At 36.6% G+C, this 12,583-nt stretch overlaps 1 protein-coding gene across 1 annotated transcript in view; it reads right to left on the reverse strand.

The window, feature by feature from the left end:
• Positions 1 to 361: 361 nt before the first annotated feature.
• OSTM1 (osteoclastogenesis associated transmembrane protein 1) overlaps positions 362 to 12,583 on the reverse strand; it is a 35,719-nt gene continuing 23,497 nt past the window's right edge. Inside the window, 4 exon segments of the mRNA XM_025444597.3 lie at positions 362 to 2,826; positions 6,423 to 6,588; positions 8,871 to 8,999; positions 9,001 to 9,039. Coding sequence (XP_025300382.1) covers positions 2,771 to 2,826; positions 6,423 to 6,588; positions 8,871 to 8,999; positions 9,001 to 9,039 — 390 coding nt within the window. The 3' untranslated portion in view covers positions 362 to 2,770.

A 12,583-nucleotide genomic window follows, 5' to 3' on the forward strand; every position in this document is an offset into this window, starting at 1 on the left:
TGTGATGTCAATTATATATAATGCTCCAGGAAAACATTTCACTTTATAAGGAGCACACTGCAGTAGAGCCTGTCCATGAAACATTAGAAAATGCTGTCCCATTAGAAGTAACATTTGCCTTCTAAACTCTGGCTATTTAGAGTTACACTTTAAGATAGCTGATGCTAGTTCTACCTCACAAATCCAACAAAAAAAGTAAATAATCCAAAAGTACATTTTTATTTGCGACAAAATCATTAGGTGGTACTTTTAAAGTAGGCATTTGAACTCAATGCCTGAAAAACTGAAATGTGATGTTCAATTATATCTGAATGTTGTTTTTTTTTTTAAAAAAAGATTTATTTATTCATGAGAGACACGCGAAAGAGAGAGGCAGAGACACAGGCAGAGGGAGAAGCAGGCTCCTCGCAGGGAGCCCTATGTGGGACCGATCCCAGATCCCAGGATCACGCCCTGAGCCAAAGGCAGATGCTCAACCACTGAGCCACCTAGGCATCCTGACATCTGAAGTTTTAAATACATATTTAAAACTCAAATATGGCTTGGGATGCTTGGGTGGTTCAGTCAGTTAAGTATCTGATTCCTGATCTGGGCTCAGGTCATGGTCTTGGGGTTGTGAGATTGTGCCTTGCACTGGGCTCCACACTGAGCATGGAGCCTGCTTAGAATTCTCTTCCTCCCTCTCCCTCTCCTTCTGCCCCTCCCCACCCCACTTGCTCTCTTTCTCTCCAAACAAAACAAAAAAAGCAAATATGGCACTGCAATTTCCTTAAATTACTTTCTTTATTTCAAAGTGTCAAAAAGCTGAAGATGATCTTATGCATACACATATACTATACTATGTGTCTCAGAATTTAAAACTATGCAAAGAATTTTTCAATATGACTAAAAAATGAAGTATTTACACACTTTAGTGTAATGCTTACTACTTATTTTTGAAATCTATTGCTGATGCTACTTCTAAAGAGCAATGACCCGACCAGAAAAATAGTAGAGGTGTTTTTTTTCTTTTCTAAAGTGCTTATTAGCAACCATATCCAAAAGCAATGGTTTTTAGAAATATGTAACATTGAAAGGTGATCAGAGAGTCATTACTTACAGATTCAGATATGCCATTTTGTAACTCTGCATATGTAAACTGCTTTTATCTGCATTAATGAAAGATTGCTTTCAATGGCCCTCAACTATATGCTTCAAATCAAGATAGTGCCATTAGTATCAGCAGCATGAGCAGTGACACTAGAATAAACCCCAGCACATTTTAAATGGATCACAGCAGACTAGAAAAACTGTAACAGCCTTTGGATATGTTACAAATCCAAAGATGAGCCTTCTTGTTTGTTCTGCATATACAGTAAACATTAAAAAAAATTAAAAACACATTCTTGTCTCTTTATAGAGCGTTTCATAGTATACAAAGGGATTAAAATTCTTGTACTATTTAACCTCTCATTTCTATATAGAGCAGGCTTCACATTCTCAACATTTAAAACAAAGCCTATTTCCACCAAGAAAGAAGGAATTAACAAATGAAATACCTACTAAAAACCTGAGGAAAAAAGCTGTGACCAATTCTGAAATGACGCTTTTCTTTAAAAAAAAAAAAAAAGGTTGATATAAACATTCCAAAATAGAATTTGCTTTCTGATAGTGAAATACCTGACTTCATTTCCATCATATCATGTTTATCTGATCTAAATAATTTAGAAAAAAATAAGCATCTTAACCTAACTGCTTTATGTATCATTCTCTCATTTTAACTCATGCCTTCAACATGAATCATTCAACAGTCTTACAGTGAGTGAGCATCCCCTCAGGTCTCTCCCTATCTATTTTCTGAACCTCAAGTTATTTGCACCCTTCCTATCTCTCCCCTCCAAAAATCTCCACATAACCCAAGAGAATCTTCATTGAAAAAATCACAACTTAAATATATTGTGATAACACTACGTTTGATTTACAATAGTAATAAATTACAAATTGCCAAATAACTTAATGTAATTCACAATGCAAATCCCTGGTAGAAAAAGAATCCATCTTGCCCTGAATATAATACAGCAGTCCAGTGATTTCAAATTACTTATAAAATAAAAGCAAAATAAGGTGCAAAATACTATTTGTAAAAGTTAAGTAAGAAACCAGTTTCCATAAATCTTTCTACAAAGACAAATGTAATGTGCCTTCCTGCTTCTAAAAATTGTTAGGGAGTTTATAATTAGTGGTTTCAAAAATGACATTAAGTAAACTAGGGATTGAATTACATATTATTTGTAATGTATGACATATTAAATACATATGTAACAATAATACTGCAATGGTGAGTAATTTAAATTAATCTTTGGACCTGCTACTTTTTGGCAAGTATATTTCTTTTCCCAAAGTCTTTGCTATAACTGATTAATTTTCAAATGTTAGTTTTCAAAAACTTTGCTACTTATATACTATGTTAATAAGGAGATACCAGAAGTCTCAAATAGTAGAACTATGCTACAAAATAAAATGAAGATTGTTCTTGCATCTTTTGTTATTGTAACAAATACATTTTAACATAGACAACATTGCTAGGCCTGGAAATTTAAAATACCTAAACTCTTAAAAAAAGGGATGGAAAAGGAAAGAAAAATGGAAAATTCTTATTTAAAAATAAATCTGAAGTCCTTGCATTTCTGAGGAAGTTGACTTGTCGAATCAGTTAATCTTCTTTTGAACCAAGCTGTATCTTCCAGCATCCATCCATGGCATATGATGTTAATTCTCTATTTTCTAGATTTCAGTTTGAATTTTCCTGAATGTTTGCAAAGCTGGTACTGGACTTGAGACGTTTGGCTAGAAAAATAAAAAATATTATATTTTAATTTAAATTCTCTAAACATAATTCGTTATTTTTATGTAAACTATAGTATTCATCTATTAATTCCATGTTTGAATAGATTCAATAGATTCAATCTTCTAAGAATTAAAAGCTAAGCCTGTTTTTTTTCTATCAACCTCAAAAAATATAACTTTGCTTGAAGCTGCACATGATTTTGTTAGAAGCGGTACCAAATAAAACAGATATAATTTATTTCATCTTGAACATCATAATCTCAAATATGTAATGTAGGTAAGAGTACTCTACTTAGAAAATGGAAGTGCCATAAAGTACAATAATAAAATTATGTATTTAAAAGTCTAAGTTAGAGGGCAGCCCCGGTGACACAGCGGTGACACAGCGGTTCAACGCCGCCTGCAGCCCGGGGCATGATCCTGGAGACGCTGGGTCAAGTCCCACGTCAGGCTCTCTGTATGATGCCTGCTTCTTCCTCTGCCTGTGTCTCTGCCATTCTCTCTCTCTCTCTCTCTCTCTCTCTCTGTCTCTATGAATAAATAAATAAAATCTTTAAAAAAAAATAAAAGTCTAAGTTAGAAATCCAAATCTAGATTTCTCTTAAGATAATTCTGTAATATAAAAAAAAAAAAACTCAAAAAGAAGTTGAAAAAATTTAATGGCTAACAAAGAAAAGTGAGTTGTATTACACACACATACACAGACACATAGACAAATATATATGGCTGTTAATAAAATATGTACAATCAATTTTGATTTTGATGCTAATGGGACTGAGTTATAGAGTTAATAAAGAAAATCATGCTATTTCGCTTGGTAATGTTGGTGCTTATAGTTAAACATGAATATTTCTCATATTCCAGAAACGAAAAACAAGTGTGTCATAGTAAAGGTATCTTATATTGGATAATCAGGAATCCCTTTACTTTAGAGGTTTTCAACATGAGAGCAGAGGTTGTGGTTTAGAAGGTCTGCAATGGCACCCAGGCATCTGCTTCTTTATTTTGCATTAAAGCTCGGCAGACAATTCTGATATGTGCTCAAGGATGGAAACAAATGGGGATTTTTGTTAAGTTTTGGGAATGTCAACTTAGAGCCTTTAATTTATATTCAGGTACATTATGAAGATCATACAAAGGAATTTCACAGGACCAGTATTTTAAGAAACATACTCTAGGAAATGCTACCATTAAATATAATGTTCTTTTACTCAATGAATATATATATTTTTAAGATTTTGTTTATTTATTCATGAGAGACACAGAGGCAGAGGCAGAGGCTGAGGGAGGAGCAGATTCCCTGCAGGAGTCTAATGCAGGACTCGATCCCAGGACACCAGCATCATGACCTGAGCCAAAGGCAGACACTCAACCATTGAGCCACCCAGGCATCCCACTCAATGAGTATTTTTGAGCACCTATGATAGGCCCAGTACTTTCTACATGTTGATGATAGAGTAATGACCAAGATAAACAAAATGTTTACCTTGTTCTGATTTCTCAACTCTACAGTTGAGTCAGGAGGAATAAATAAGGTAGAAAATAAATGAAAAAGTCAAAGAAATATCATTAAAGAAAGATAATGGATATAGGAGAATTAAAAGAAGGATGAATTCTTAGGATGGGGGTCATAAAAGGTATCTTTGAGTAAGTAATCTTTGGCCTACGACCTGGATGACAAGAAGCTAGTCAAGGAAGGTGGGGAGGGGCCAGTACAAGAGCTTTGGGGGTGGGCAGTATAAATGAGTCTGGGGGTGTTTGAGAGGAGCAGAAAGATGGCCAGGCTGCTTCCATACAGCAACATGAGCAAAGAGAGGAGTGGGTACAATGAGTTTAGAAAGATAGATGGGGGGCCAGGTCACACATAGCTTAGAAATAAGTTTCAATTTTATTCTAGATGCAACAGGAACACATGAAGGGTTTCAAGTGGGAGAAAAGCATAGTAAGATTTGTGTTTAAAAAGTTACTCTAGCTACTATACAGAGAATGGATTGTAGTGGGTCAGAAAAATGGAAGCAGGGATACCAGTTAAGGGACTCCTGCATTAGGGCGGACAGGAGATGGGGTGGCTTGCGGTAGGGTATTATCAGTGGAGGTAGAGAAATGATAATTTAAGATACATTTTTGGAAAAGTAGGGCTGTCAGTACTTGCTGATGGAGTGGGAAAAGGGTGGGGAAGAGAATATGGGAATGGGAAATAAAAGAAGAAATTAAAGATAACAAGGTTTGTGGCTTATACAAATGAATGGTAGTGATTTAGAAAACAAACAAAAACCCTGATCTGAAGCAGTAAATATCCTCCACAGAGTTAAATTACAAAGTAATTAAGATGCTGAACTCTAAAAGTACACCAAGTCCTGAAAAATAAAATTTCTCAATAGTAAGGTCCCTGCAATACATTGTTATTATTCTAAATAAGTGCTTTTAAGACCAGGTTATTTCCTATTTTACAGAATGCTAGCAATTTGTGAAAAGCTTTACTAAATACACTCATATTAAAGGCTCTTCCCTCTATTAGCTAGCTTTTCAAGGTGACATTACAAATCCAGTTCAAACTGATCTGCAAGTAACCTTTTTTTTAGTTAGATATACTAGAAGTGAGGTTAAATAAACTATGAAGAAAGGCTAGCAAGAAATTTATAAGATGGGTGCTTGGGTGGCTCAGTCAGTTAAGCATCTGATTCTTGACTGCAGCTCCTGTCATGATCTCAGGGTTGTGGGATTGAGCCCCACTTCAGGCTCCGTGCTCAGCACCGAGTCTGCTTGAGATTCTCTCTTCCTCTCCCTCTCCTCCTCCCTTGTGTTCTCTCTTTCTTGAATGAATGAAAGAAAGAAAGAAAGAAAGAAAGAAAGAAAGAAAGAAAGAAAGAAAGAAAGAAAGAAATTTATAAGGGAAAGAATTTTTATATCATAGGTTCCTAGACCAGGACTAATATTTAAGAGGAAAAAAACTTTTTTCTACAAAAGACATTCTCTATTTTAAAAATTAAAATTATTAAGGGATAAGCCCATATCTTCCTTCTGTTAATAAATAAGAAACCATGAGACTTAGAAGCCACTCTTCTTCAGCTTTATGAGATCTTCTAGTTAGTGCTTTTTCTGCTTGTCCTATTTGATGGGGAATATGTGTTGAGCACATGCTGTATGTCAAGTAATGACCTTGCAACTACGATTCCAAATTGTTCATGAACAAATTGTCTGTGTGTTCACTATAGTTTCTCCCTGCCTTTTTAGATGTCTTTCTAGGTGGCTCTTCCATGGCTTCAATGGACCTAAGAGCTGTCTCCCTCTTCCTCCTATGGCCATTTCAGGTCCAAAAAACCTTTGTTGCTATTCTTCTGTTGTGGCCAACCTTATTCCAAGCTTCCTCAACAAAAACATCTGAAAGACACTATATGTTGACTTTTGATTATCTATAATTGTAAACTTCTTACACATTTCTTCCATTAGTAAGCATAACTGTAAAATTTGAAGCAAAGAGCTATTTTAGCCTAATACATTTTCAGTTTTCAGAATATACATCATTTCTAAAACAGGTTTAAGTTTTTAAAATACAGGTTTTAGCTAAAAAAATAAAGTTATAAAAAGGAACTTACGTAGAATGAGTTTACGTTTCTTTTGCTCCGAATGAAGAAAGCTACTAAGGTAGAAGACAACAGGTAGAAAGAGAATGAACACAGAAACAGCAATGACAGGCACTGTGTCACTGCATGGGACTGAACAATTGAAAGTTCGACTCCAAAGTTTTCGAGTAATGTTCATCTGGAACAATAACAAATAAAATTATTTTATTTCACATTTACTTTGTCTTCAATTTATACAATTATTTTATTAATATCATAACAGGCATCCAGAATTTAGACTAACTATATATCCCTTAAAAAATTTATTGATCAGGGCAGCCTGGGTGGCTCAGTGGTTTAGCACCACCTTCAGCCCAGGGCGTGATCCTGGACCTGGGATCGAGACCCACGTCAGGCTTCCTGCATGGAGCCTGCTTCTCCCTCTGCCCGTGTCTCTGCCTCTCTCTCTCTCCTCTGTGTATTCTCATGAATAAATAAATAAAATCTTTAAAAAAAATAATCTATTGATTGTTGAAGACAATTTCTTCTGCCAGGGAAATGAGCTGGTTCTAGGTTATTATATAAGCTTATATCCATATGGAAATTTCATATCCTAAATTCATAACACCATCCAGAGATTGCCAACTTTTCATAGATCTTAGAGAAGTTATATCAATAGGAATATGGTTAGACCATGCTTCATTTATTAAAAAAGATTGAAAAGGGTAACTCTGTGAGGTGACAGGTGTGTTAACTCGACTATAAGAACCCTTTCATAATGTGTGTATATTGAATTATCACATTGTACACTTTATTATCATTTTATTTGTCAACTATGCTTCAATAAAACTGGGTGGAGGAAAGGCTCATAAAAACAAAAAAAAATTTTTTTCATATGTTACATGTATAATCTCACAGTTTGTTGCAGTATTTTTAGAATAGAAATAAAAAATATCAACTAAATACAGCTTCTCTTCAAGAGATGATATTGATGAAATGTTTAGTATCTTGTCTAAGATATTATGAAAGATTCATATGGGGACGCCTGGATGGCTCAGTGGTTGAGCATCTGCCTTCATCAAATCCCACATCCAGCTCCCTGCATGGAGGAGCCTGGTTCTCCCTCTGCCTGTGTCTCTACCTCTCTGTGTGTCTCTCATTAATAAATAAATAAAATTTAAAAAAAAGAAAGATTCATATGGCAAACAATTTTTCAAGTACATAATATCTAATGAGTCATGGAAACTTTATTATATAATATCTTATTTAGCAGTACACATTAAAAACAGATACATTTAGAGGCAGCAATACCTCATTTTCATTGAGCTCATGGTTTCTGTCAAACATGCTAAGTGACATAAGGAAACTATCAAATTTAATGTAGAAAAATGTTCTTGCCTAAATTTTAAGATACAGTTTGCAAGTGGTGCTTTGTATGTTTACTGTAAGTTTTGCTTATTATAAGAAAGATGTTCTAAAACAGGTGGCCAGGTTGATTTCCTGTGTAATCCAACTTCTGTCAGAGAATCAATATTTTTTCTTTATCTTAAAAATTATGAAGTAGACAATTATTCTTCATTGAGAGCTTACTGGAAGCCAGGTACTAATCCAGACATTAGAGCAGTAAAAGCCCAAAATCCCCATAGTGCATCCATTTTAAGTTTGATGATAAGTCCTTTTCGCCATCTTGAATATTATTGATACACTATAGTTCACAGCTGCTATTCACATTCATCATTCTCAAGCATTAGGTTCATCAATTTTGACCATAAGCTTTCCATTTTGAACTAATAATTCCCACTTCTTTGATGCCTCAAAATTCAGGCATCCTAGTCCCATAAAAAGGCATGATTGCCATCTAGTGGTGCCCCATATGAAGTCAGCCTATACAATGGAGGAAAAAGCTTGTTCATTGACCAATCAACACATATTACCAAAGGCTTACCATGTGCTAGGCACTGTTCTAAAATACTGAACAGTAAACAAAAAAGGACATGAGGTCCTTGTCCTCGTGGGGCTTATATTTTACTGAGGGGTGACAGACTATAAGTAAACAAATTAAAATTTTCAAATTTTAAAATAATGATAATAGATATAAAGAATAAAAGCAACGGGATAAGAACAGTAATTAAGAAATGGCTTCAGAAATACATGATAGTAAACCAGAGACTTCTTTAATCAGCAACAAGTACACAAGAGACTGAAATGTAAACATGTAACACCTATGCCTCTGAAAATGACACCCATCATCAAACTTAAAAACCAAATGTAACAATTATCAACTCATTTATGAAGTACTTGATTTATATCCATTTTAGTTTGATAGATCAGGATATTCTAAAACTTTACTACTTATAACCAGTTATTTCTAGTTGAAGACAGCATATGCAGATCCAATATACCTCTAAAAAGGATAATGATACTAAAAGCACAATCAACAACACTGCCAAACACATATCATATCAGAAGTAAATTACTTACTGCATCTTCCACATCAATGCATAAGTGTGTTCCAGATTCAGCCTTATTCTCAAGTTCATTCATTTTTTGCATTTCATTGTACAAATTACTCAGAGTTTTGTATGCTTCACGACAGTTTTTGCAAACTTCCTGAATAATTCTTTAACTGCAGAAGACTGTGAATGCTCCCCTAAAATGTCAAAGGCACATGTAATACACATAATAAATATTATATCTTTTTAACATAAGCTATTTGCCCTCCTAGAGGACAGGAAACAATATAGTACATTTAAAGTGCTGAGTGGTGATGTTATATAGCATAGTAAATCACTCTGAGCCTCCGTTTTATCATCTATAACATATTGCTACCACTACCTGTATTATAGGCCTCAAGGATTAGATACCTGGTATGAAAAGCACATAGCAAAATCTTTGGCACTTTCTAGTTGCCCTTAAATTTCGAAAACCAGGGGCACCCAGGTGGCAAAGTCAGTTAAGCATCTAACTCTTGGCTTTGGCTCAGGTCATGATCTCAGGGTCAAGGGATCGAGCCCCACAGCAGGATCCACATTCAGTGTACAGTCTGCTTGAGATTCTCTTTCTCTCTCTCCATCCAGCCTGTATTGTCTCTCTCTCTCTCTAAAATAAATAAAATCTTTAAAAAGAAAGAAAGAGGGGCAGCCCAGGTGGCTCAGCGGTTTGACGCTGCCTTCAGCCCAGGATGTGATCCTGGAGACCCGGGATCAAGTTCCACGTCAGGTTCCCTGCATGGAGCCTGCTTCTCCCTCTGCCTGTGTCTCTGCCTCTGTCTCTCATGAATAAATAAATAAAATCATAAATAAAAGGAAAGAAAGAAAGAAAGAAAGAAGAAAGAAAGAAAGAAAGAAAGAAAGAAAGAAAGAAAGAGTAGGAAAGAAAAAGAAAAACTACTGCACTATCCACTGATAACAGAACAATATAGCTCAGATGCCTAAATACCAAAAATTTCCTAAATTATCTGGTCATTCATATGTCTATCCTATTTTCACAGAATAAATAAAATAGGCCCTTGCCTGGGCTGACTTTAACAGTGAAATCTGCCTTATTGAAACAGAAGGGACTTGGGGCACCTGGGTGGCTCAGTCGGTTAAGCATTTTCTTTTTGCTCAGGTCATGATCTCAGGGTCCTGGGATTGAACCCTGTTCTCTCCCTGCCTAGCAGAGAGCCTGCCTTTCCCCTCTCTCTGCTGCTCCCCCCTGTGTGTGTTCTTTCGCTGGCTCAAATAAATAAATAAAACTTTTATAAAAAAAAAAAAGAGAGAGACAGAAAGACAGAAGACTTTATTAACGGAGAAGGAAAAGACACTAAAACTACATCCCCACTCAATCCTCTTACCCTAAGGCTTGTAATCCAGACCTCTCTAGTCAACAAAAAGGGACAAAGAATTACATAACCTAAAATGAAGGTAATGGATATAAGATATTGTATTACTGAATCTCAATCTTTTCTACTTCCCGGACTGACACTTGCCTTTTTAAGGACAAGTCTGCTAACCAGTCAGTTCACATTCTTACTTTCTATTCCCCTTATTCTTTACCTTATAGCATAAAAAAATAATATTAACTGAATATTAGAATGAAAGAGGAAAGGAAAACTTAAAGGAATTAAACCGATGTACCCCCATCCCACAAACACACACACAATGCTACCCTCACCATCTGTTTGACAAAGAAACTAAGTCTCCTCAGTCCTGCCACAAGAAATAGCACATGGCCTGTTTTTCACAGAACAATTGTGCATTTAGCTAAATGTGTTCAATCAAAAATTGAGCACAGAACCTTGATGGGGGAATGTAATTTAGCCATTGATATGAAAATTTAAAATGCACATATCTTTTAACAGAGTAATATCAATTCTAGGAAAATACCAGACAGGTAAAGTCATACAAATATTCCAAGTTATTTGAAAAAAAAAAAAAAAAAAAACATGTTTGTAACACTAAAATACTAAACCAAATAAAAATCTTCATCAATATAGGGACTGACTGAATAAATGGTGGCATAACCAAATGGTAAAAAGCTCTGCAGTGTTTAACAGGAATGAGGAATTAGGATTGTGGGAAGAGGATGAGACAGCATGTGCCCTTGTGTCCTGACTTCTTTACTGAAGAGATTCAAGAAAAGAAAGATAAATCCAGGCACCTGAATAGCACCTAAATTATAAAGGTGTGACACACAACTCTCATCACAGGAAGGTTGTATACAAGCTACAACACGAGTCCCAGAGGAACCAACCAGAACGACAGTCTCTTGTGAACGTCTATCTTCTGTGCCCACCCGCTGTCCTCTAGAGATGCAATAGGCCAGAATAGTAGCCCTACCTTGCCTGCAGATCCATCCACAAAAAGCAGTCTTTTCAGAGCCACCAGGCAGCCCAGGTTTCCAAAGAAGCCATCTGCAAGCACTTACTACCCAAAATAGATCTGGTCTGGAATTTAAACCTACATCCTTGCTCAGTCACTAAGCTTGGAGCTACTGCCACAGCCAATGTCACCAATTTCATTGCTACCATCGAAAGATCTGGCTGCCATTTGGCCGCCTCCCTTTGACTTCAAACTTTCTAGCTGGGTTCTTCTTTCCCATTTGTCTCTTGGCTCTGGCTCTGGTGGAAGACCCTGAGGGCAGAGTATCCCCTGATGATAAATGAAACTACCTCCTGAAGCCATAAGGACCACCCTGAGCCTATGAGACCCCACCAGGGATGGACTCCACGACAATGGTCCATTTGACCTTCAAAGCCTGCCTGCAGGTACCCACACACTTTTGCCCCACATTTTCCTTATAAAAACCTAGTAGTTTTGGCACTTTGGAGACAGTCTTTGAGAGGCTAGTCTCCCATCTTCCCTGTGTTGGACTCATGTAAATTCCTTTCTTGTTTCACTGCCACTCATTTCTCTGCCTTTGGATTTTGTCAGCAGTGGCCAAACCTGGTCTGTTTGGGACCCTTGGAGCCAGGTGCTCTTGCACCCCTGCGTCCTGGGTACACCACTATCTCTTTAGCTGGCTCCCTTCCCCTCTCAAACACACACACATATACACACCCCACCTTTAAAGCACTGGATATTGGGATCCCTGGATGGCGCAGCGGTTTAGCGCCTGCCTTTGGCCCAGGGCGCGATCCTGGAGACTCGGGATCGAATCCCACATCAGGCTCCCGGTGCATGGAGCCTGCTTCTCCCTCTGCCTATGTCTCTGACTCTCTCTCTCTCTTTCTGTGTGACTATCATAAAAAAAAAAAAAAAAAAAAAAAAAAAAAAAAATTAAAGCACTGGATATCCCCAGGACTCAGTCTTTAGGGCCTCTTTATTACCAATTATAGCTTCATTCACTCATATCCGGTTTCACAGCTTTAAATATCATCTGTACCTGATCTGATGATTCTCAAGCTCACACTTCTCCCCTGAGCTCCAATTTCATTTAAAACACCATTTGACATCTCAACTTAATAGCTATTTCAATATTAACTTGTTCAAAACAGAATTCTTAATCCCCAATACTTTGCAACCAGTCTTTCCTGTGGCTCCACCATCCTCCTCTCAGCTACTCAGAGCCTAAAGCCTAGGATAATCCTGGTTCTTCTCCTTCCTTCTCTGATCAGCCTTCACTACTCCCAGGAATTACCCAATCTATCAGCAAGTCCTGTTAGACAGACTTCCCAAACACATCCTTAACTGATCTACGTTTCTCCAACATTG

Source organism: Canis lupus, chromosome 12, assembly GCF_003254725.2.
Source record: "Canis lupus dingo isolate Sandy chromosome 12, ASM325472v2, whole genome shotgun sequence".
Classification (NCBI taxonomy): domain Eukaryota; kingdom Metazoa; phylum Chordata; class Mammalia; order Carnivora; family Canidae; genus Canis; species Canis lupus.